Source organism: Ictalurus punctatus, chromosome 7 (assembly GCF_001660625.3).
Source record: "Ictalurus punctatus breed USDA103 chromosome 7, Coco_2.0, whole genome shotgun sequence".
NCBI lineage: Eukaryota > Metazoa > Chordata > Actinopteri > Siluriformes > Ictaluridae > Ictalurus > Ictalurus punctatus.
Genome location: NC_030422.2, coordinates 29,594,331 through 29,621,464, shown reverse-complemented (window position 1 = coordinate 29,621,464; position 27,134 = coordinate 29,594,331). Strand labels below are relative to the sequence as shown.

General features: G+C 40.3%; 1 protein-coding gene across 2 annotated transcripts; it reads right to left on the bottom strand.

Moving 5' to 3' along the window:
• Positions 1-2,833: 2,833 nt before the first annotated feature.
• Positions 2,834-23,037, bottom strand: LOC128633049 (meprin A subunit beta). Of its 2 annotated transcripts, XM_053681621.1 has the most exons (15): positions 22,697-22,843; positions 18,269-18,529; positions 16,149-16,167; positions 15,803-15,850; positions 15,611-15,654; positions 15,428-15,506; positions 12,145-12,262; positions 11,094-11,272; positions 7,304-7,522; positions 5,965-6,117; positions 5,524-5,739; positions 4,945-5,412; positions 4,647-4,826; positions 3,498-3,681; positions 2,834-3,184 (listed from the first exon to the last, which is right to left on the bottom strand). In XM_053681621.1, the coding sequence occupies exons 2-15, from the start codon at positions 18,341-18,343 to the stop codon at positions 2,965-2,967; spliced, it is 2,202 nt and encodes a 733-aa protein (XP_053537596.1). In that variant the 5' UTR covers positions 18,344-18,529; positions 22,697-22,843; the 3' UTR covers positions 2,834-2,964. The 2 variants fall into 2 exon arrangements, with proteins under 2 accessions (XP_053537596.1, XP_053537597.1); XM_053681622.1 differs by lacking the exon at positions 3,498-3,681 and having other exon boundaries at positions 3,042-3,184; positions 22,697-23,037.
• Positions 23,038-27,134: the final 4,097 nt, after the last annotated feature.

Here is a 27,134-nt window from a genome sequence, read left to right as displayed (position 1 = left end):
ACCGATCAGGATTTTTACAACCAATACCGATCCAGATACCAATCTTTTATTGTTTAAGCTTTAATCATGAGGTCATAAACAGTTAAATATAAGCTCTCTGCTCATGGTCACTGTTAATTGAATTAAAACAATAGCAATGTGTCACGATTCCCCCTTGAAGCAGCGTGCTCTAAGCGCGAATGTGCGAGCACCTGCTTTTCCATTGTTGACTGTAATCACATCTGGACACGTGTGTTTTGTTTATGTTTCTGTCATGTCTCCTCCCTGTTCTGTCATTGGCTGGGATTTCATGTGGGTCTGTATTGCCCTCAGCTGCTAGCGGTTTAGACGCTGATCATGTCCGCATATATACCGCGCGCCTCTCAGCACACAACGCGGAAGAGTAATACTTTAGAGTTAGTTTAGTTCGTAGCGTATTCATAGTCACGGTCCATGTTTAGAGTTAGTTTAGTTCGTATCGTAGTCATAGTCACAGTCCATGTTTAGAGTTAGTTCACGCTGGATTATCCGCTTCCAGTCCCTCGTCATAGTTCGTTTCTTGTTTTGTTTATCGACCCTGTTTTCCGTGACCACGACCTAGATTCCAGCCTTGCCCCGTGTATGCCTGTTTGCCAATCGCCTGACCTCTTGCATGTTTGTGGATTACGTTTTGGATTACGTTTTGGATTTGTCTGCCTGTCTCTCTTTCAAATAAACAACTGTTCATCCTGCACTTGCATCCGTCCTATCTCTGCTCCGTCACGATTCGTGACACAATGATAAATACTGTTGGTTAATTGATAAATAAACAAGCATAAAATATTTATTTTTAAATATCTTAAACAGTAAAGAGTCCTAATTAAATGTAGACTAACACAAAAATTATCCATACTAGGAAAAAGGCTAATAGCTTTCTAATGGAATAGTGAACTAAGCTTAATGTCAAATTGATATTAAATGCAACTCATAGTAATTAAACATTATAATTTCTCATTTTATTTATATTTTATGAAGTTATTATAATATCTTTTTATATATACAATGATTTCTTTGTAACTAAGCACATTTTCTGTCTTTACATTTTAGTAGCTTTATTTTTTTTAATCAGTTGTCCTTTTAGATCTGTTTCCCCAGTACAGTTTTGGGGGATTAAATCAGAACATGGAAACTGGAGGCAACCCTGAGTTTAAATTAAGTCATTATACAACTCTGAACAGGTCACTCGCACCGGTGCGAATAAATATTTATTCACAGTCGCACAAAGTACTTTTCAGTCACAAATGCGAGTGAAATGGTCGCACTGTAGATCCCTGAGTTTATCTGCAAAGTTTTTTCCTGTTCGGCATGATAACGTTTAATGTCCCCGACAACCTCTGTAGTGTCATGATTTCCGAAGCGAAGCTAGCAGCTCTAAGCGCTAAAATGCTAACCATTTCTGGGTTTTGTCATTACAAGATGGCGTCATCCCTGCACCGCTCTATGTGATTGGCTTTAGTGTAGGAAGCACTTGATTTGATCTGCAGCGGAGTTTTCTATGAGCGGAGGACGAACTTTAAACCGCAATATCGCAGTTGATCATGTTCATGTAATCGTGGGCAGTCAAAATCGTAATCGCGATCGATATTCGATTAATTGTGCAGCCCTAATACGGATGCTTTTTAAAGGAAATGTGTGCGTCTGTAATAAGCTTATTCCTTCCTTACACACGAAAGTACACAACGGTATTCAATACGTTAAACAAATGACTTTTAAACATTATGCTCGGTCTTGCTGTCACTGTCCGGTTAACCGCACACACAAACTGCTCATTCTTCCGTTGTCACCAGCATGACCAGTAATGATTACGTGTAATCAAACCACACAAAATGTTCCTGTTTTTTTTTGTTTGTTTGTTTGGTTTTGTTATAATAAATTCTAAATGTATCATGAGGCCTCTTGGTCTGTTTTGTCTATGTTGTTATGGATGCAAATCTAATAGATCTAAATATATATATTTAATTGTTTGTTTGCTCATTATTAATGCAGGCGTCTCGCCTGCATTTCAACAAGAGTGATCGTAAAGCAATATTTAGAACTTTTGAAATCCGTGATCATGCATGTTGTCCACGTTTAGAGCGTCAATTTAAGGTAAGAAAAATGTCATTTTAGCATAGATCATTATCCTGATTTTCGTTGCTCTCTAGAAATAGATTTGTGCTAGACTTCAGTGAACAGCTTAGCATTTTTTAAATCTTTTTTTTTTAAAACCTGAAAATCAGCTGCTTTTTGTGGTGTCTTTTTGGGTCAATAATAGTCCTATATTTAGTAAAATAAATAAATAAATAAATAAATAAATAAATAAATAAATAAATAAATAAATTCTTTACTTTTGGTCATCAACATTAAATATTTTTATTTATTATTATACACATTTGACATTTGACATTTATTTGACATGTAGCACTGCTACATTTGGGTATTGGGCAATGGGTAGCATTGCCACCTCATGCCTCCAGGGTTCCCGGTTCGATCCTGAGCTCGGGATACTGTCTGTGTAGAGTTTCATACGTTCTGCTCGTGTCCATGTGGGTTTCCTCCAGGTTATCCGGTTTTCTTCCACATCCAGGTTGGTAAGTGGATCAGCAACTCTAAATGTGAATTAGGTGTGAACTAGTGTGTGCGTGTGTGTGAGACCTGAACTCTAAGTAAAGGTGTATTCCTGTGGTGTTCCTCTGGATCCACTGTGACCCTGACTAGGATGAAGTACTTACTGCAGATGAATGAATTACTGAAAAGTATAAAAAAGGGCTTGCATTGTATGTTGTTTATATGAATGATCAGTGTGCTCGATCAGGTAAAACCAACAGCCAAAAGGTTCAGAAACCAATGAAAATGGGAACGGTTTAATTTTGCTTGAGATTTAAATGACATGGAAATCTTCTTGTTATATACACACACAAGTTTATATTGCCAGTACCGTTACCGATTACATGATTCCTTGTGCTGTTAACTTGCATAGTTGTTTTGTGTGGTAGTCCCGCCCCCCATGTCATTCATTTTCTTCTTATACTTCTTCTTCAGGCACACCACGATCACTACAATCACCACCAACATGACGACAAAGACCACAACTGTGGACACGACTGCCGTCACCACACCGTTTTGGATCGAACTCTTAAACTGACATCTGTCCCCGTAGTACGACCAGTCGTCACCTACGACACACCTGCGGAGGGAAACGTAACATTGTTTACCGATCGTTACATGCTAGCTCAGTGGGTAAGACACTGGACATTGTGAGTTCAAATCCCAGCACCACCAAGCTGCCACTGCTGGGTCCTAGAGCAAGGCCCTTAACCCTCAACTCCTCAGTTGTATAAATGAGAAAAGTCGCTCTGTATTAAGGGCGTCTGGCAAATGCCATAAGATGTAAATGTCACGACATGATTAGTAAATATAACCAGATTCCTGAGAACAGTGGTAACGTTGACACAATTTTAGATGTTTACTTCGTAGACTCCCTCTGTGCTGATACTTACCTGCAGGCTGCTTTTACACCGTCCATCACACACACTCCATCATTTTCACATTTTTTCAAGGCACATAGATCATCAGTAGGGGTTGTGGGAGGGAGGGACTGAGAAATAAGGGTTGTAGGACGGAGGAGATGAGAAGTAGGGGTTGTAGGAGGGAGGGGCTGAGAAGAAACCAAGTGCGAGATATCTACAGGACAAAAATGGAAAACAATTTATTACAAAGTGGTGCTTTCATCTACATTGAGAAGGAATAAAAAAAAAAAACAGACCTGCCAACCCTCTGAAACTGTACGTGCACGTATATACGAGGTTTTATGGTAACCACCAGGTGCTTGGGGGAAGCTCGTATATTGTCACTAGGAAAATTTGTAATGGATGAATATTAGATTTTACACGATGTTTGAGTCACTATTTAATTTTATTTGTAACTATATATTGCAACCTGATGTTAACTCAATTGAGACAAGGCTAGAGATTACAGATATGGGGGGTAAGGGGGTGGGGCTTCCATATTGGAGACTTCAAAACACCTCCACAGCTGTCAATCATTTCAGATTCATACATTGATGGGAAGAAAACGGCTCTTTTGACATATTTTTGAGTGATCGCTCTTAGCCGTACACTCCAATGTGTAAGTGCAGAATTCCTATGTAAGATGTGTGAAGGGTTGAGGGTCATTGTTCATCATCGGTTATCTATCCTTTGGTCCAGTGTAACTTGAGGTAAGTAAGGCTTGATTGATTGGATACAATTAGTATTAACTAATGAGTTCCTCAAAAAAACTAAACTATTATCGTGATAATCTTTACGGGGTCTTTTGTTCTGTGCAAAATCTCATTAAGTTATTCTATATAAAGACTTCATTCTTGAATTCAAGTCTTCTTTGTAGTGCATGATTGACAAGAAGACAATCCTATCCTATCCTATCCCAGAGGTTCTTTCTGCCAGTCCGCATAATCCCATGCCATGTAAGTATTCCCTATTGCCGAAACATCTGATCTAACTGATCAGTTAATTATTAAGCCATTAATTAGATGGGTCAGGTGTGCACCGAGACATTGAGGTAAGACCACCCCTTTCCTGTCTTCAGACAGTGAGTTGATGCTTCTACATATGGCTAATTACCACCTTGGTACACCCAGATTTTCTTACCTTCCATGCTGAGAAGGAAGATGGCATCTCCACCCTTGATAAATTCTCTGTTGAGTGCTCTGGCCTGAGACAGGTATACAGATGTTCCGAATCCTGGTCCTCTGAAGTATTTAGTGCCATCCCCATCTGTTACTTCCATTCCAACTTTTCGTGGGTTGTCCCAGAAAAACATTGTAGATCCTTACCCCACCCCCCAAAAAATAGGCATGTTACAAAATTGTGAATACACCTGTGGTCTTAAAATATGCAGACATCGTTAAATGTGTTATGAATGCAGCAATGTGCACAAAATGGCTACCTTCTACTTTCTGATTGGGGTCAGATGTGAAACTTCTCTGGTTGGACATGCGTTTGCGGATGTCCGCGTTCTGATCCATTAGCATCATAGTAATCTGCATCCATGGGCAAGGCCAAGTGAGATCACCATCGATCACGTCATCGCCAGATGTCAGAGAAGCATAGGCTCCCATGTCCTTGGAAGTCTCCATGCCATTGGGGTACAATCGCATCTGGAAGGTGTATCCATACTTTGAACGAAAGCGTGGGCTGTATATAGCAGTGCCTCTTGGTGTGTTTTCCATAATACTTTTGAAGTTCTTGATCCGCCACACATGTTCTGGGCAGGTGGTCTCAGAAAGATTGACATCGTCCAAAGAGAGCCCACCTGTGGAGCTTCCAGCACCCTTTGTGCCTTTAAATACCACACGGAACTTTGTGGAGACGTTTAGGCTTACATGGTGTAGCTGCCATAACGTCTCGGGCAGTCCTTTAAAGAAGAACACCATATACGTGTTAGCATGTTTTGATGTTACAGCATTGGTCAAAGGATCTCGCATGCAAACCAACTGTCATTATGGACTTGCTTATCCTAACTCACCAGTTATTGTCTCGATCATGCGTAGTGTTCCGCTAGGGCTGGCTTCATTGTATTCTCTCACCCAGATCTCCAGCTTATCATTGGGGTTCCCACTGTGGTAGTAGAAGAACTGTAGACATTGGTAGTTGCGGTTAGGGTAGAGCAACCTGCTTTCTAACAGAGCAGTGTGCCCTTTACTGCCACTGACTGTGCTGAAGTGCATGAAGTAGCCTGTTCCTATTGAATAGAAAACCACGAGAAGATTCACTCAACAATAAACTAACAAGAAGTTAGCCATATTTATAAGCATCCGGTTCATACAGTATGTCCAACTATGGACATGCTCTAACCTGAGCTCAGAGTCATACTCTAGACCCTGGAGCGTTGAGCTATCCACAGCGCCACCTTTCTGCCCAAGTGTATACATTAGATGGTGAAACATCAGTGAAAAGGTATTAGTACCAGTACAGCGTCCCATGTTGGAATAGTCTGTGTCGGGTCCACCAGTTGCCTTGGTGACACGTTCCCAGTCTGTGTTATCACCCTGACCTTGGATCATACCACAAATATTCTCCAGCTCAAAGTCACAGGTGTCCAGGAAAGTTGTGGATCTTGCTAAAAAATGGATTACACAGATCATCAATCAACAACAGTAAGTGGGATACTTTGCACAGTCATAAAATTTCCTTAGTTACCCCATGTACAACACAGAAGGTAATGATGATATCACGGATTAGTCTGGTTGAAGTCAACATTTTACATTTATGGCATTTTTCAGATGCCCTTTTGCCATTTATACAACTGAGCAATTGAGGGTTAAATCCCTTTGCTCAAGGCCCAGCAGTGGAACAAGGCCCAGCAGTGGAAGGGTCGTAGTGCTGGGATTCAAACTGAAGACCTTCTGATCAGTAGTCCAGCGTCTTAAACACTGAGCCACCACTTCCCCCTCGCTGCAGTGCTAACTAAGTCCATGCTCCTTCTTCTGCTATTCTGAGAGTGTAACCAGTACTCTTTCAGAAATAAAGACATCTTGCGAAAAGATTATGGTAGCATCTGCTTGTTTGTGAACTTGATCAAGTTCTTTCAGAGATAAGCTGGAGTCACTTAGTCAACACAATTAGATGAATGTTATCAATAAAATCCCTTGTTTACAAAGGTTGCCCAGATAAGATTACCTGGATGGCAGAGATACAGGGTGTCCCAGAAGTCTCCATACAGAGGATACTTTATTTATAATTATTTATTTAAATTTTGCAAGACATTTCGCTAAAAGGTTGTTTGCTAAAAACACACTTCTCTGTTCATTCTGTTTTTCTCTTTACGTTATTATTATTTTTTTAACAAGCCATATTATCACTACACTAATCAGACCGGAGAGGGTAAATGAACTAGAAATATATTAAATATACGCATGGAGTCACTGAATTGCAGCCAGTTTTTTTTCATATGTAGATGGGTATATAGTATAGTATTTGTTTTGATTGCGTGGGTTTATCCGCTACAATACTTTGCTGAGTCCACATCAGGACCATGGTCTCGCCAGTTGCTGTTTCCTGCATTTAGAGATTTAGAATATCTAGAGTTTAAGGGTGTTAAATGTTAAATCTTTTAGTCAAATCCCATGCTAGTGTGAGCATACTTCATTTTTTTCAGTCATGACCAACATGTTTGTTGTTTCCTAGAAAGAAAAAATCTTTAAAAATCGAAAATTCAAGGCTGGCATAACTGCCTTCTGCAAGCGTTCACCAAAGATTTCAGAACCCAGTGTTCAGAACCGTAACGGCACCAAAGACAGCCTTACTGCAGTTGTAAAGCCGGTTCAGCTTGAGCAGGTCGCTGTCGCTGAACTCCATGCGCTGGCCGATGACGTCGCTGAAGGCGGGAATCTTGGTGACGATGGTGGGCTCGGTGCCTTTCTGGAAGGCAGTCTTGCTGTAGTGCATCATGGAACCATAGTCATAAGGTACGTTCAGGGAGCTTGACGTCGTGTCGTCGTATTTATTGAAATTGTGCTCACTGCCTGAAGAACAAACATGTGATTAATGTGCTGAATGGAGGATAGGATTACTCATCAGAGTCTCTCATACTCGTCCACTCGTATAGTAGTTTTCATCGTAGAAATGACCTCCTGCAAATACGTACATTCAGAGTACAGGGTTTATTTAAACACTGCAAGCCAATGAAGATGTAGAACAAAGCACAATGAAGTATTACAGTATTAATGACAGGTTAAATAATACCGTTTATACCACAGCAGTGCTGAATTCTCAACTCTGATTGGTTTGATTTCTAACAGCCGCAGTACAGTACATCCGGAAAGTATTCCCAGCGCTTCACGTTTTCCACATATTGTTATGTTACAACTTTATTCCAAAATGGATTAAATTAATTATTTTCCTCAAAATTCTACAAAAATACCCCATAATGACAACGTGAAAGAAGTTTGTTTGAAGTCTTTGCAAATTTATTAAAAATAAAAAACAAAAAAAGCACATGTACATAAGTATTCGCAGCCTTTGCTCAATAATTTGTTGAAGCACCTTTGGCACCAATTACAGCCTCAAGTCTTTTTGAGAATTATGCTACAAGCTTGGTAAACCTGTTTTTGGGCAGATTCTCCCATTCTTCTTAGCAGGACCTCTCAAGCTCCATCAGGTTGGATGGGGAGCGTCGGTGCACAGCCATTTTCAGATCTCTCCAGAGATGTTCAATCAGGTTCAAGTCTGGGCTCTGGCTGGGCCACTCAAGGACATTCACAGAGTTGTCCTTTAGCCACTCCATTGTTGTCTTGGCTGTGTGCTTAGGGTCGTTGTCCTGTTGGAAGATAAACCTTCGCCCCAGTCTGAGGTCCAGAGCTCTCTGGAGCAAGTTTTCATCAAGGATGTCTCTGTACAAGGATTCGGAATTAAGAATTCGATGGAGTAGGACGCGAAATAGGAGGCTCCTGCTGATTTCGATAAAAATTGTAATTAATTTCGGTCATACAATCGTCCTGTCATACAATCGTCGTTGTCCTGTTTAAAGATAAACCTTCGCCCCAGTCTGAGGTCCTGAGCGCTCTGGAGCTAGTGATAAAGTGATAGCTTTAAAGTGAGAGCTAGTGATGGCTAGTGATAAAGTTGCTACCGATGCTACCATATCAACACTGAAAGCGTTTAATGAGGTTCGGCGTCAACTTCGTGGTCTTGAGGGCGCTCGTTATGGAATATTTTATTAAGCTCGGCTTCAAATTACATATAACGGTGTTCAGAAGGACTTTATTTCATCGGATGAAGCAGGAGACTATGTTAAACTCTTGATATCGGGGTGAACTGCATCACCTACACAGCAGAGTCTTTTTCGCTCTTCTATTATTTTTATTTTTTTGCACTTGGCCTTCCAGCTCTACAGAATTCGGATTCTTACAGAAGATATCATTGTTGCATTACTTCACCTAGATTTTGTGGACTTACTCCTCTTAAAATTTACTCCTGTATTAATGTGCTTCTCTGTTTCGATGCTCTGACTGGGTTAGAGTTTCTGTTTATTTCATTTTATTAGTGTTATCTCCTCGGCTTTTTACGTGCTAAGGTAAGGACGTTATATTTATTATTGTGTGCAGACTGTTTATCAGTCTTGGTAATTTTGTTGGTTAGTTCAGCTTACTCTCCGAGTTGTTTTCACATTGTGGACAACGTTCGGTTTTTGTAGGATACACTGCTGTCTCATTTGTTTATGGAGACTTTGGGTTTGTGGGTGTTTGGTGGATTGTGAGAGTAAGCAGAACATGCCAATGCTTTGAAGGATGTGAATTGGAACAGAATAATGTTATTTAATTGCGAATCTGTTTTTAGACAATTTAAACCTAACATGGTGAACAAATTATATTATAGAATTCAGGCAGTTTTACTGGGGTTATCCCATACAGTGTAGCAAGTAATAATCTGGAAAGACCCTTGTAATATCACAGTCTAAAACTGGATTTAAAGAGAAGCAAATTAGTAAATGAATCACATGTAAATGAATCATACGTAAATGAATCATATGAAAATGTATAATTTGAATATGAATCACATGTAAATGAATCATACGTAAATGAATCACATGAAAGTGAATCACATGTAAATGAACCATATGAAAATGAATAAATAAATTAAAGACAAAAAAAGGATGTCTCTGTACATTGCTGCATTCATCTTTCCCTTGGTCCTGACTACTCCCCCAGTTCCTGCTGCTGAAAAACATCCCCACAGCATGATGCTGCCACCCCATACTTCACTGTAGGGATGGTATTGGCCAGGTGATGATGGGTGCCTGCTTTCCTCCAGACATGATGCTTGCCATTAAGGCCAAAGAGTTCAATCTTTGTTCTGGTCTTGGTCTGAGAGTCCTTCCGGTGCCTTTTGTCAAACTCCAGGCAGGCAGTCATGTACCTTTTACTGAGGAGTGGCTTCCGTCTGGCTACTCAACCATACAGGCCTGATTGGTGGAGTGCTGCAGAGATGGTTGTTCTTCTGGAAGGTTCTCTTCTCTCCACAGAGACACGCTGGAGCTCTGTCAGAGTGACCATCGGGTTTTTGGTCACCTCCCTGACTAAGGCCCTTCTCCCCCGATCGCTCAGTTTGGCCGGGCGGCCAGCTCTAGGAAGAGTCCTGGTGGTTCCAAACTTCTTCCATTTACGGATGATGGAGGCCACTGTGCTCACTGGGACCTTCAATGCTGCAGAAATGTTTCTGTACCCTTCTCCAGATCTGTGCCTCAATACAATCCTGTCTCGGAGGTCTCCAGACAATTCCTTGGACTCCATGGCTTGGTTTGTGCTCTGACATGCATTGTTAACTGTGGGACCTTATATAGACAGGTGTGTGCCTTTCCAAATCATGTCCAATCAACTGTATTTACCACAGGTGGACTCCAATCAAATTGTAGAAACATCTCAAGGATGATCAGTGGAAACAGGACGCACCTGAGATCAATTTTGAGCGTCATGGCAAAGGCCGTGAATACTTATGTACATGTGCTTTTTTTGTTTTTTTGTTTTTAATACATTTTCAAACATATTAAAAAAACTTCTTTTACATTGTCATTATGGGGTATTGTTTGTAGAATTTTGAGGAGCATAATAAATTTTATACATTTTGGAATAAGGCTGTAACATAACAAAATGTGGAAAAAGTGAAGCACTGTGATGCACTGTAGTACAGCAGTAGTCGTAATGTGCTCGTTGAATCATTTCTATAGTAACACTTTACACAGGTACTTGTATGATGGTCTCTAACCATGTGTTTTTTGCTGTCTCTTCTTTAATACATTTAAATTGTTATTGTTTAGCAAATTAAAGGGAATCAAACGCTTACAGGTGTGCTGTTATAGGAAAATGGCGAACTTCAAGGTGGTAATAGTAACTTCGCGTCATCACACCACGCGGTCACTGATTATTTTCCTATAACAGGACTCTTGAGTAGGGTTGCTACTGTATGAACTACATAACACACAGGAACTCGCTAACGATAGCTTATTGAATGTTTGCCTAAGTGTTCGGTACGGAGTAATACAGTACAGCTCACAATCAGTGGAAGAAACGATCATCTATGGAAAGTGTACTGTAGCACCTGCTTGGATGCGATCCCACATGATGGTGACGTAGTCGTCACGATCGGCACGTGACTGCTCGTGCCAGAACCCCAGCGCATGAAGGAACTCATGTTCAATGGTGGCGATTCGGTCACATCCTGCTCCGATGGATAAGGTCTGCTTTCCCTTACGTTGGTTCCCCACCAAGGAGAAACACCTGGGCATGAAAAAATGTTTTTGAGACCTTGGTCTTTTTTGAAACAGGTGAGAACCTGGTCTGAGGGAGCCATCTCAGCACTTCAGGACTGTTTTGAGCACACAGACTGGAATATGTTCAGAGAGGCTGCTTCATACCACAACACCACAGACCTGGAGGACTACACAGCATCAGTAACTGGCTACATCAGCAAGTGCATAGATGATGTAACTTCCTTCAAGACCATCACCACGTGTGCAAACTAGAAACCATGGAGGACTGATGAAGTGCGCTCGCTGTTGAAAAGGCTGCCTTATCTGATGATAAGGCAGCCCTCCGCACAGCAAGGGCCAGTCTGTCCCTGGCTATCAGAGCGGAAAAGCACAACTATGCAGAAATAAACTATAGTCACTTCATAACACCAAGAAAACAAGGCGTATGTGGCGAGACATTCAGTCCATCACAGACTGCAAAGCTACACCACTTGTCTGTGATGATGATGCCTTGCTCCCAGATGCCCTGAACAATTTCTACGCCTGGTTCGAAGCACAGAACAACATGCCAGTGACAAAGGCCACCCCTCCCTCCCTCTCTCCCTTCCTTCCTTCCTTCCTTCCTTTTTCCTTCCTTCCTTCCTCCCTCTGTCCCTTTCTTCTTTGCTCCTTTCCTTCCTTCCTTCCTCCCTTCCTTTCTCCCTTCCTTCCTTCCTTTATTCTTTCCTTACAGACCAAACTGTGAAATGGAGTGCATCACTAACTACATTGGAATAAATAGGAGGAAAAACATCTACCTTCATATGAGAAAACACTGAATCATCCATGCTCTTATTGAACATTTAACACGTTACAGCACGGTTCAGCGTGTTCTAAACTGTGGTGTGTAACTCCGCTCACCCGCTGCCTTTAAACACAGAGATGTAGTTCTTTTCTCCACTCCAGGGTTTGTAGTCAATGCAGGTCTTCAGGCGATACTGTTCAAACGCCTTCATAATAACACCTTTGGCGTTAATATCTGAAACACAAAGCGGTGCTACTGACGTACCAGGACTGATTATAACATGACTATTATTATTATTATTATTATTATTATTATTAGGTGTGCAAAGTTTAATAGTGGTTTAGGGGACTTCCGGCTGAGCATGTGAGTGAGAAGGCACGCGTGGAGTGAGCTCCCGAACATTTTATCTTTTAATTGTGCTTTTCAGGCAACCTGAATCTTTTCTAAGACATTTGGTGCGTTCTTTTTCAATTCCTTGGTTTACAATTCTAACCAGAAAGGAATTATGGCTTCTGAAAAACTACGGAAACCTAAATCTTCACCGAGCACGACGAGTCATGGTGACAAGCTACCGTTGGACCTGGAAAACCTCCGCACCACTTTGATCACGGAGCTAACATCGACCATCGCAGTACAGGTGAAAGCAGCTATTGACTCAGCTCTGGCCCCAGTTGTTGCGTCTTTTGAGAGTTTTAAATCGGGCATTGAATCAGGACGGCGTATTGACGAGCTTGACCAGCACCTGAACGATTACAGTGACCGCACTGTAGAGAATCAAAGGCCCAGAGTGATGATTGTGCGGTTTCACTACTTTCACGACAGAGAAAAAGTTGTTCGACGCGGGAATTGGAATCAACTTTTCCATCAGGGCCGTAAGGTCTTCATCTTTCCTGACTTCAGCTCCAGCGTCGCTAAGAGGAGAGCGGCCTTCGCTGCGGTGAGAAACAGCTTGCGTGAGAGAAATGTGTGGTCTTCTCTCAGATACCCTGCTCGCCTTCGGATAGACCTCGGTGATAAGACGCTACAATTCGACTGTCCCCAAAAAGCGCAACGATGGTTTAATGAACGGTTTCCTCCTTCTTAATCTGTCTACATAACAGTTAACCGATTTATTAATACCTGTAATGTGACTGTAAAACTACGCGGGTGTGGGCAACTATATGTTTCCATGTAAATCTATAGGTTGCCTGAGATACATGGTAATTGTAGCACTTTTTATGCTCGGGAGTGACTTCGCACAACAAGAATAGGTACGGTTTACAAGTATCGGCTGTTCCAGTGTTGTAGGGTTCTGCCTCCATTGTTTGGGAATGGAGAGAAGTTAACTGATGTTCAGAGTATAGTGGGGGAGGGTGGGGTGGGAGGTGGGGAGGGACGCTGTGTTGTTGTTGTTTTTTTTCTCTTTATTTTTTCTCTTTTTATCTTTTCCTATTGATATCAACCTCTCTGTACTCCATTGTGTATTAATCTAAATTGATGGAAAATACCCGAAGCTCGATCAGATTCCTAAGCTGGAATGTGAAAGGTCTGAATGGTCCCAATAAAAGATCCAAAGTTTTGACACATTTAAATCTACAAAATCCTGACGTTGCATTTCTTCAGGAAACTCATCTCCGTCTCAGGGATAATGCAGACTCCAGGCTCGCTGGACATCACATATGTTCCACTCCAATTTTGATTCCAGGTCCAGGGGAGTTTCTATTCTGATAAGTAAGACTGTGCCCTTTTCTTCTGATAAGGTTATTTCTGATGTAAATAGTAGATATGTGATTGTGGAAGGGAAAATTTCACAAAAACGCCAGGAGTTTTGGTGAACGTGTATGCCCCGAATTTTGATAACGCTCCTTTTGCTCAGAATTTGTTGTCAAAAATTGAACACACATCTCTTGATATTTGGGGGAGATTTAAACTGTGTTATTGACCCGGCTTTGGACAAATCTAGCGCTGTTGCAAAGGCTCCCTCTGCGATGGCAACGGTATTCTCTGAGTTTTTGGTTCAGAATGGTTACATTGATCTGTGGACGTATTTTAACCCCACAGTGAGAAAATATTCTTTTTTTTTCTCACGTACAGAAATCTTTTTCTCACATTGATTACTATTTTATTAATAACTGTCAAATTTCTCAGGTTGTAAACTCTGAATATCTACCAATTGTTATTTCAGACCATGCTCCTCTAAGTCTTGACATTCTTCTACGTTCACATCGCGCCTTTCGTCCACCGTGGAGGCTTAACTCTCTACTTCTATCCGATTCAGTGTTTTGCAAGTATATCTCTACTTCGATAGATGATTTTCTTCTTACTAATCAAACTGATTCGATCTCTCACTCTTTACTTTGGGAAACTCTAAAGGCCTTCTTAAGGGGACAGATAATCTCTTATTCTGCTCATGCCAATAAGCAACGCAAGGATAAGAAAAAAGAGATATCGGATAATATTCGAGCTATTGACGACCGATGTGCTCTCAACCCGACCCCTGAGCTGCATAAACAAAGGCTTAATTTGCAGGCGGAGTTTGAGTTGTTATCGACAGGTGAGGCGGAGAGGCTTTTGTTACATATGTGTGTCAATTATTATGAATATGGGGATAAGGTCGGTCGCTTGTTGGTTCACCAACTGCGTAGCCGAGCGGCTTCACGCTCTATTATTCAGATTATGCAGTCCAGTGGTGCATTAACATCGGATCCTGTAGAAATTAATTCAACTTTTAAAAGTTTTTACTCGTCTTTATACACAGCTGGAGCTCCTGACAATTCAGCTAACATGAACCATTTTCTTAGAAATATTGATTTTCTCAGAGTTGACCCTCTATTGGCATCTAAACTTGACAGCGCCGTCACCTTAGATGAGATCATTAACTCAATAAATTCATTGCAATCTAAGAAATCACCTGGCCATCAGGAAATCACACTTAGGGGTGTAGTCACTTTTGTTGCCAGCGGTTTAGACATTAATGTCTGTGTGGTGAGTTATTTTGAGGGGACAGCAAATGTACACTGTTACACAAGCTGTACACTCACTACTTTACATTGTAGCACAGTGTCATTTCTTCAGTGTTGTCACATGAAAATATAATCAAATATTTACAAACATGTGAGGGGTGTGCTCACTTTTGTGAGATCCTGTATATTGAATTGAATTGAACTGCAGTCCTAAATTATTAATAAATACTCCCTTTCACTGACAAAAAATAAATAAATTAATAGTGGTTTAGGGTGTGCAGTTAGTATATAAAACAATTATAACACGTTTCATCTTAATTAATTGGCAGACTTTTTATTTTTTTGCTTGTTTCAAGAAGTACAAGACCTTCTTTAACAAACATAAATGTTAAAGATGTGCGAAGTCATCTTTCCAGTGTCAGTACAAAGAAAAGTCTACACTGCAGACACGACTTACCCAAATCGTCTTCAAAATAGTACGGCACAGTGGTGGGCCATAGGTACTGATCCCCAATTAAGGAGTTCCTCGCTTGTTCCTAACATTCACAAACAAAACAGAGGTCGAGTTTCGGTTTCTGTTACCAGCACGAAGATTATTGCTGTTACTATAGACATGAAGTAGACAGACGCTGGCGCTCACCTCATCATATAAAATATCTCCCTCAAAGAGGTCGAGTCCAGCCGCTGCAGACACACAGTGAGGACAATAAAACACGCCACTTTATTAACTACAACACAGTGTGTCTTTATAACTACTGACTTTATACACGCTGGATGAGGATGTTATTATTATTATTATTATTATTATTATTATTCTTAAATGCTCCCTTACCTTGATTGACTGCAAATAGATCCTCTTTTCCACCATCTACATCATACTCTGTCAAATCCAATCAGAGATACACAGCTTAAATATGTAAATACTCCTATTTTATATATTTGGCTAATTTATTTGTTTATTTCTCATATCTAGAAAACGTAGGGTATATTCCCAAATTTCTCCGTCTGGGGATTAATAAAGTACTAACTTATCTCTATATACGTATGTATGTGTGTGTATGTGTATATATATATATATATATATATATATATATATATATATATATATATATATATATATATATATATATATATATATATATATATATATATATATAATAAATAAAAATGGGCCTTACCTGTTACTTTGCTTGTCGGCTAAGTGAGAGGAAAAACATGACTTATAATAATAATAATAATAATAATAATAATAATGATAATGATAATGATAATAATAATAATATTAACAGCCAAAGCAAAACAAACAAACAAAGTAACACTTTCTAAAACAACTAACACCTCATATTAAATGTTTAAAGAGACAATAATAACATAAATAAATAAACAGATAGACAAAAAATACAGTGAGGGAAAAAAGTATTTGATCCCCTGCTGATTTTGTACGTTTGCCCACTGACAAAGAAATGATCAGTCTATAATTTTAATGGTAGATTTATTTGAACAGTGAGAGACAGAATAACAACAAAAAAATCCAGAAAAACGCATGTCAAAAATGTTATGAATTGATTAGCATTTTAATGAGATGAAATGAAATAAGTATTTGATCCCCTCTCAATCAGAAAGATTTCTGGCTCCCAGGTGTCTTTTATACAGGTAACAAGCTGAGATTAGGAGCACACTCTTAAAGGGAGTGCTCCTAATCTCAGCTCGTTACCTGTATAAAAGACACCTGTCCACAGAAGCAATCAATCAGTCAGATTCCAAACTCTCCACCATGGCCAAGACCAAAGAGCTCTCCAAGGATGTCAGGGACAAGATTGTAGACCTACACAAGTCTGGAATGGGCTTGGACCATTGCCAAGCAGCTTGGCGAGAAGGTGACAACAGTTGGTGCGATTATTCGCAAATGGAAGAAGCACAAAAGAACTGTCGATCTCCCTCGGCCTGGGGCTCCATGCAAGATCTCACCTCGTGGAGTTGCATTGATCATGAGAACAGTGAGGAATCAGCCCAGAACTACACGGGAGGATCTTGTCAATGATCTCAAGGCAGCTGGGACCATAGTCACCAAGAAAACAATTGGTAACACACAATACCGTCAAGGACTGAAATCCTGCAGCGCGCGCAAGGTCCGCTGCTCAAGAAAGCAGATATACATGTCCGTCTGAAGTTTGCCAATGAACATCTGAATGATTCAGAGGACAACTGGGTGAAAGTTTTGTGGTCAGATGAGACCAAAATGGAGCTCTTTGGCATCAACTCAACTCAACGTGTTTGGAGGAGGAGGAATGCTGCCTATGACCCCTGGAACACCATCCCCACCGTCAAACATGGAGGTGGAAACATTATGCTTTGGGGGTGTTTTTCTGCTAAGGGGAAAGGACAACTTCACCGCATCAAAGGGACGATGGACAGGGCCATGTACCGTCAAATCTTGGGTGAGAACCTCCTTCCCTCAGCCAGGGCACTGAAAATGGGTCGTGGATGGGTATTCCAGCATGACAATGACCCAAAACACACGGCCAAGGCAACAAAGGAGTGGCTCAAGAAGAAGCACATTAAGGTCCTGGAGTGGCCTAGCCAGTCTCCAGACCTTAATCCCATACAAAATCCGTGGAGGGAGCTGAAGGTTCGAGTTGCCAAACGTCAGCCTCAAAACCTTAATGATTTGGAGAAGATCTGCAAAGAGGAGTGGGACAAAATCCCTCCTGAGATGTGTGCAAACCTGGTGGCCAAGTACAAGAAACGTCTGACCTCTGTGATTGCCAACAAGGGTTTTGCCACCAAGTACTAAGTCATGTTTTGCAGAGGGGGTCAAATACTTATTTCCCTCATTAAAATGCAAATCAATTTATAACATTTTTGACATGTGTTTTTCTGGATTTTCTTGTTATTCTGTCTCTCACTGTTCAAATAAATCTACCATTACAATTATAGACTGATCATTTCTTTGTCAGTGGGCAAACGTACAAAATCAGCAGGGGATCAAATACTTTTTTCCCTCACTGTAAATAAATTAATTGGCGTTTATTTACTTTAATGAAATAATACAACTGAATATGTCAAGCTTTATATGAAACTATATAAATGAGTTAAGACCTCTGAATTTCTCTATAAACCTATAGATTAGAAGTCTTTAATTTGGTCAGAGTTCTTCAGCGCTGTGTATTATCTAAGACCAGACTGATTGAACAGATAACACAGTGCTGATGTTATTAATGCCACTGACTCAATCAGGTTATGAAGGTCAAATGAATTATTAAGAAATGTGTGGCACTTTTTGTGAGATGAAACCTACCAGAGCCCCGACCCCGCAGCTCAGGAGAGCTACGATACAAATCCGAAATGTCCACGGTGCGGCCGAGCGGTCCATGCTGAATGAGCGGTGAGGAGCTCGGACTCGGGATGAACACTGACGCTAACGCACCGTGCAAAGGTTGAGGAGCGAGGAGTTTTATAGCTGGTGTGATATGGAGTGGAAGTATGAGCAGATCGGTGAGAAACGCACACCTGTGATTGGCTGACAAGACAGTTCGTGCTCTCCATCAAACAGGATGCTCTGAAATATAATGAAGATCAGTAAGAGACAGATGCTAATGATGACACGTGCCGTTTGATAATACGCTAATACAGGATCTTTTTTTTCCTGCAATGTCCCGCAGGCTCGCCTTTACAGGAAAGTCACACGAACTTCACATGAGTAATCAAATGAACTGGAAGTAGAATTTACACATGTGGGTTTTGGACACGTTATCCTCCACATGTACTGCATGTGATTTTACTTTTCATGTCTGGTACATTGGGTGCACAGTTTAGTTTCAGGGGTCTGTGTGCATTTTACTCATTCGTTTTGTGCCATAGATATAACAGTTTTCCATAAACACCCAGCATGTATCGCTATTACCCCAATACTGTGCTAATATATGGTAGGATGTGGACACTAGGAACTAAGAAATGTTATTATTTGTGTTATTATTAAATGTCTTATGATATTGACCAGCACAGATCAGAAAATATAATCCAAAGGTCGGGGGTTCAAGCCCCAGCAGTGCCAAACCCTTGACCAAGCTGGTACGTGTGATGAAAACAATTTCACCGTGCTGTAATGTATATGTGACAAATGAGGTCTTTGTCGTCTTACCACTTCCACCACTACAGAATTCTTCTGTTGTCAGATAATGTTGGAGGAGGGAGTGGGGTCAAGGAGTGCAAAAGTAATTCAAATCTTATTCGACTCAAACTATTTAACCCTTACAGACCTAATCTTGCCGAACGTAGACAAATCCTACCTAATACATGTTTGAAGAAAGAAAAAAAGCTTTGTGAAGTCACAGATGATGTGGATAGGTAAAGAGAGCTTTCGCTCAATTTAAAACTGAATTTTGAAGTGAAATGAATGATGTTTCATTACATTTACAGCATCTGCATTTCAAGATGCTTTTATCCAGAGAGACTTACGTGAGACATATCCTCATGCTAGCACAGATAAGCTATTACCTTAAGAATACATTGAGGCTAATAATTTTACTTAAATGTCTTTTTTTCTTTTTTGAGTTTCTCCCAAAAAACCCCAAATATAATACAGACCGCATTTTTACACATCTTATGAAATATCCTCGTTTTGTTTTGTTTTCTCAGGTTTTCTTAGACTAGTTGGCAGTTATGCTGTTACAGATGTGGGCCTGAAATCTTATCTAAATCTTATCTTTGCATCCACTGATCTTTCACACGTCTCAGTGTCCCAGTGGTTTATCACGAATATACACGAAGCTCATCCTCACCACTGTCTCCACTGGCTTGTTCGTTAGGGATCTAAATCTACATCTGGATTTTTGTAAAGCTGCTTTGTGACAATGTCTATTGTTAAACGCTCCATGGAAATAAAATTGAGTCGAGTTGATTATACGTCTCGGATATTACTCAGACTCTCCGTGTTTCCCGTCAGCAGGAAACTGAATTAATGGGAAACTCGTCAGGATTAAGCATGGAATCAAGTGAAGAGAGCACCGAGCCACAGACATCCAGCAGAAGATGAGAGAGAAGAAGGGCAAATGCAGAGCATGTGGAAAAGAGGTCAACGTCTGCTCCTATACTGTAGATATATGAATGCACATGTACAATTCTGTGTTAAACTGTTCGAAGACATTATCGTTTCTAAAGCAACTGCGCATTCACAGGGACTTGTACATCAGACATTCCACTACATAATCTAATCCGCATAACAAACATGTTTAACAAGTAAAATGTGTGTAACTGTCGATATAGTGTAATAAGGAGAGGTTTATTTAACATTTATGGAAGGACTCAACTAGACATCACAGGCTTAATCTACAAAATTCACTAGACGAAGAGTTGGTTTTAACGTCTGAATATTCAGTATACAATCATATGGATATGACTTATGAGCTAGTAATGTTAACATGTGAAGAACAAAGAGGGATTAGTGTCTAACAAGCAGACACATGAAAATACTCTACTGGATAAGGAAGTACAACGTGTGTATTTTAAGCAAGCGTACGAGAGTAAGCGTACAAGCATTCTCAGCTATGCTCAGGTAAAGGTTTAATTAATAACACCAATCAGATAAGTACTTTCCTCCACTGAAAATAAGGTCATGTGACCTGCCACACACACACACACACACACACACACACACCTTGGCAAAGTGGTTTTGTTAGTTAGCCTTTACTTTTTCAGGACGGCACACTTCCTCATGCCATCAAATAAAAAAGCACCTTGATGTTTAGAAGCAGAGAAGAGGATGTTTTACTCTCTTGACTTCAGGCACTACACTCAAATGTGTAAGAAGAACATACAGGTATTGAAAAGACACTGAAAATTCACCGTGCAATCATTCGAAGTAGGAATTATGTGCTAATACAGTGGCAAGAAAAAGTGTGGGAACCTTTTGGAATTTCTTTTGGAATAAAATGTGATGTGATCTTCATCTAAGTCAGGGGCATTGACAAATATAATGTGTCTAAAATAATAACACAAAATAAATTCTGATCCCTCATGTCTTTATTGAACACACTCATTCAACATTCAAAATGGCAGTGGAAAAGTAAGTGAACCCTTAGAATTATTAACTGGTTGACCCCACCTTGGCAGCAATAACCTCAACCAGGCGCTTCCTGAAGCTGTGGATCGGACCTGCACATGGTTCAGGAGGAATTTTAGCCCATTGTTCCTGGCAGAACTGCTTTAGCTCGGTCATATTCTTTGGACGTCTCATGTGTATGGCTCTCTTCAAGTCATTCCATAGAATCTCTATTGGGTTGAGGTCTGGGCTCTGACTTGTCCACTCCAAAAAGCGGATTTTGTTTTTCTGAAGCCATTCTGTTGTGGACTTGCTCCGGTGTTTTGGGTCGTTGTCCTGTTGCATCACCCAACTTCTACACAGTTTCAGCTGACATACTGACGTTCTCACATTATCCTGAAGAACTGTCTGATATACTCGGGAATTCATCTTCGGCTCAATGATTGCAAGCTGGCCAGGCCCTGATGCAGCAAAGCAGGCCCAAATCATGGTGTTTCCTCCACCATACTTTACGGTTGGGATGATGTTTTCATGATGATATGCCGTGCCCTTTCTACGCCAGATGTAGTGCTGTGTGGTCTTTCCAAATAGTTCAATCTTGGTTTCATCAAAACATTTTGCCAATACCGCTGTAGAGTGTCAATGTGCTCTTTTGCACACTTCAGGCGTGCAGCAATGTTCTTTTCAGTAAGCAGTGGCTTCCTTCGTGGTGTCCTGCCGTAGACACCCCGCTTGTTCAATGTTTTACGTATTGTAGACTCATGAACAGAGATGTTAGCCAGTTCCAATGATGCCTTCAAATCTTCGGCTGTCATTCGGGGTTGTTTCTTTACCTCACTGATGAGTCTTCGTTGTGCTCTTGGTGTCATTTTGACTGTGCACCCACTTCTTAGCAACAGTCCCAAAGTGTCTCCATTTGTAAAATGTTTGCCTAACTGTGGACTGGTGAATTTCTAAAGTCTTTGAAATCACTTTGTAACCCTTGCCAGCTTTATGTAAATCAACAATTCTTGATCGTAGATCCTCTGAAAGCTCTTTTTGGCAAGGCATGCCTCACATTGCTTCTTGTGCAGTGCAAACTCCAAAAGTTTGAGGGGTTTTTATTAGTCAAAGTCGCTGTAGTCCACCGCTCCAAACTCATTTTCTTATCGAGACTCCAGGTGTGCTAAAACCTGACTCCAGTGAGCTTTTTTGAGGTCATTAACTCAAGGGTTCACATACTTTTCCCCACAAGCACTATAAGGTTTTTTTTGGTTGTTCTCAATAAAGACATGAAAGATCAGAATTTATTTTGTGTTTTTATTTTAGACACATCATATTTGTCAATACCCCTGACTTAGATGAAGATCAGATCACATTTTATGACAAATTTATTCAGAAAACCATGAAATTCCAAAAGGTTCACATACTTTTTCTTGCCACTGTATAGTCTCACATTTCTGATGGTCTCTGAGATCTGATCATGTTCTTCTTCTGCTCTACATCTTCACGTCCTAGATGTTAGAGTAATCATTACAGTTGATGGTATACGTATAATCCTGGATGATTTCCTGCACACCTCCTCAACACATCTTTATAAAAACACTGTAGACCCATGTCAGTAATACAAATCTTTTTTTTTTTTTTTTACTGCACACACCTGATTAGACGTTAATGTGAACAGAAGGTGTCAATGGTAACACTTACAGTGAGTGATGGCGCTCCTGTAGGTCTCGAGATCAGCCTCTTTAAAGAGAACGCACGCTTTAAAGGTCCTTCGGTCTGTTTTGTGAGAGTGGTTTGTTCTCGGTCTGTTTCACTTTCTATCTCAGGTTTTCTAGCAGTGGAAACCACCGAGCTGTTTACAGTGTGCACACGGTCCACGACAATGCAGGAAGCTCTGGTTTTTCCAGTGATCCTGTTCTAATATCCTGTTTGATGTCCTCATTTGTTTTGGTTTTTATCTCCCTACGTCTAATGCGATATGTTGGCGTTTGATTATTTGTATTTCTTTTTTTTGGCTTCCCCGGCTTTGAGGAGGCATCATTATGTCTATATGTGTCAATATTATTCAAAGGTTTGGAAATGTTTTGGAAACTTTTGGAAATGCCAAAAGTGCCTATTTGACAGGTCCTCCGTAGGTTAGGCTGTAAGAAAAACAACGTTCCTGAAATGCTCGACAATCATTTGATGTAAAAAAAAAATAATTCGATTTATAATCCGTCCATCTATTTTCCGTACTGTCTATCCTACACAGGGTTGCGGGGAGTTCTCGGGGAACTGGACCCCTGGACGGGGTGCCAAAACATTTACACAATTTGGACATGCCAATCAGACTACAGCGCATGTCTTTGGACTGGGGGAGGAAACCGGAGTACCCGGAGGAAACCCCCAAAGCACAGGGAGAACATGCAAACTCTGTGAACGCAGGGCGGAGCCGGGATTCGAACCCCCGACCCTGGAGGTGCGAGGCGAATGAGTATAAACAAAAGAATTATTTTATTGCTAAGATTAGTCGTAAGATTAGTGCGGACACTGTTGGGTTTCTGTGTGTAGAGTATCAGGACTCTGTGTTTAGCTGCTGGAGAGCAGGGTGATGGGAAAAGTGGAGGGGTGTGAGCCCCCTGCTGGTACAGAGATAAAACCGACAGCAGAACTAAAGCTTTTTTTTTATTATAGTAAAACACTGTACTGTATATGACTACCACAATACACTTATAAAATTTAAAACTAGAAGGCTACGTATAAAAAAAAAAAGTAGAAAAGAAACACTTTATAAAAACTGCTCATCCTTAAAGCCCTGAGTGTCTATTTCTATATAAACCATTAACCACTACTGTGCATTGTGACATCACAAAGACATTCCGTGCTGAACACAGGCCCAACCCAGACGGGCGGTAATTCCAGTTTTTGGCCTCTGATGAAAAAGAGATAACAAGTAGAAATGTAACTTCTATTGTTACTCGAGCAGCATGGTACTATACGTACAGTATCTCTAGTTTCACTCCAATAGACGACGTCTTGTACTTTGTCCACCACTGTATATAAATCTGAAGAAGAATCCAGGGAGTAATTATTGTCGATATAGCGAAGTACACCAAGCTGCATATGCAAGTACAGATGGTGTGTTCAGACATGTCAGGAAGTGAACTAAAAAGTTCAATCGGTTCAGTATTAAAAAGAGCGCTCGCTTTACCTACTTGCACCATGAATTTCAAAGACAAACCTAAACTTTAATTTCCTGGCCATGAATATTTGGTCCTCAATAAACGGATTGTTATATAACACACCCAGTGCAGGCATTTCTTGTTCGTAATGCAACACGGATAAACATCTCAGTCTTGAGGATAAACGTTTTGTGGTGAAAGGTTGTGAACAGGGCAATTTACGTCAATCATATTTTGTTCCACGGGGAAACCCGGCCACACTGAAAAGCAAATCCTTCATTGCTTTTCTCTTATAGGAAGAGTTGTTGCTGTTTTTTTTTTTTTTAAAGAATTAAAAACATCAGAATGTAATTGTATGTAATTACAATAAATCAAATTCCCCATTGCTTTGTCTTTCACTTTCATCAGCGTGTTGATGTTTTCAGTGCTACACTGAAATTCATTCACTGTCCAATCACAGCCATACAAGCCATCTATGAGGGTGTGGTTATAATTAACTTGTAATAATGGAGCGGCTGTGGACCAGGTGGTAGAGCGGGTCGTCCACTAATCGTAGGTTTGGCGATTCGATTCCCGGCCCAGGTGACCCCACATTCCGAAAGTGTCCTTGGGCAAGATGCTGAACCCCATTTCTCCTGATGGCAAGTTGACGCCTTGCTAAAACCTTGCTAGAACCGCTAAGGTTAAAAAAAAAAAAAACGCTATATAAGTGCAGACCATTTGCCATTTAATAAGACTTAGATTTATGTACGTTTAGTGATCACCATGTATTAATGAAATTGATGTGTACAGACCGTTCCGTAATAAAGCTTCCTCTTGGTGGTTAATATGAGCTTGAGATAGTCCTGACTTGCTAAGACAGATATTTCTGTAAGTTACTGTGCAGAAACTCAACTGCAACTAGAACAATGAATGTGATTTTTGGTCATTTTGAGAACATACATTCTGCAGATATATTCTGTCATTCATGCCTGTAAAACTAGATATTTAGTAGAAATGGAAGACTAACTCCTAGGAGTTGCATACTCTCTTATGGTGACCTAGTCACTTTTTTTTTTTTTTTTTCCGAATCTTCTCTACGAGAAATGGGGATTTTGTTCATTTGTTCATTTGTTCATTTGTTTTCGTTTGTCTCGAACCGCTCTGTGTATATTGTGTAGATATCGGAATAATCTCATATAGGATGTGATTTGGTGATTTCATTTATGCGTCAGATGGGAAGTGCTTCTGTTTAATGATGTTCATTAGGGATGCACCGATCAGGATTTTTACAACCAATACCGATCCAGATACCAATCTTTTATTGTTTAAGCTTTAATCATGAGGTCATAAACAGTTAAATATAAGCTCTCTGCTCATGGTCACTGTTAATTGAATTAAAACAATAGCAATGTGTCACGATTCCCCCTTGAAGCAGCGTGCTCTAAGCGCGAATGTGCGAGCACCTGCTTTTCCGTTGTTGACTGTAATCACATCTGGACACGTGTGTTTTGTTTATGTTTCTGTCATGTCTCCTCCCTGTTCTGTCATTGGCTGGGATTTCATGTGGGTCTGTATTGCCCTCAGCTGCTAGCGGTTTAGACGCTGATCATGTCCGCATATATACCGCGCGCCTCCCAGCACACAACGCGGAAGAGTAATACTTTAGAGTTAGTTTAGTTCGTAGCGTATTCATAGTCACGGTCCATGTTTAGAGTTAGTTTAGTTCGTATCGTAGTCATAGTCACAGTCCATGTTTAGAGTTAGTTCACGCTGGATTATCCGCTTCCAGTCCCTCGTCATAGTTCGTTTCTTGTTTTGTTTATCGACCCTGTTTTCCGTGACCACGACCTAGATTCCACCCTTGCCCCGTGTATGCCTGTTTGCCAATCGCCTGACCTCTTGCATGTTTGTGGATTACGTTTTGGATTACGTTTTGGATTTGTCTGCCTGTCTCTCTTTCAAATAAACAACTGTTCATCCTGCACTTGCATCCGTCCTATCTCTGCTCCGTCACGATTCGTGACACAATGATAAATACTGTTGGTTAATTGATAAATAAACAAGCATAAAATATTTATTTTTAAATATCTTAAACAGTAAAGAGTCCTAATTAAATGTAGACTAACACAAAAATTATCCATACTAGGAAAAAGGCTAATAGCTTTCTAATGGAATAGTGAACTAAGCTTAATGTCAAATTGATATTAAATGCAACTCATAGTAATTAAACATTATAATTTCTCATTTTATTTATATTTTATGAAGTTATTATAATATCTTTTTATATATACAATGATTTCTTTGTAACTAAGCACATTTTCTGTCTTTACATTTTAGTAGCTTTATTTTTTTTAATCAGTTGTCCTTTTAGATCTGTTTCCCCAGTACAGTTTTGGGGGATTAAATCAGAACATGGAAACTGGAGGCAACCCTGAGTTTAAATTAAGTCATTATACAACTCTGAACAGGTCACTCGCACCGGTGCGAATAAATATTTATTCACAGTCGCACAAAGTACTTTTCAGTCACAAATGCGAGTGAAATGGTCGCACTGTAGATCCCTGAGTTTATCTGCAAAGTTTTTTCCTGTTCGGCGTGATAACGTTTAATGTCCCCATCAACCTCTGTAGTGTCATGATTTCCGAAGCGAAGCTAGCAGCTCTAAGCGCTAAAATGCTAACCATTTCTGGGTTTTGTCATTACAAGATGACGTCATCCCTGCACCGCTCTATGTGATTGGCTTTAGTGTAGGAAGCACTTGATTTGATCTGCAGCGGAGTTTTCTATGAGCGGAGGACGAACTTTAAACCGCAATATCGCAGTTGATCATGTTCATGTAATCGTGGGCAGTCAAAATCGTAATCGCGATCGATATTCGATTAATTGTGCAGCCCTAATACGGATGCTTTTTAAAGGAACTGTGTGCGTCTGTAATAAGCTTATTCCTTCCTTACACACGAAAGTACACAACGGTATTCAATACGTTAAACAAATGA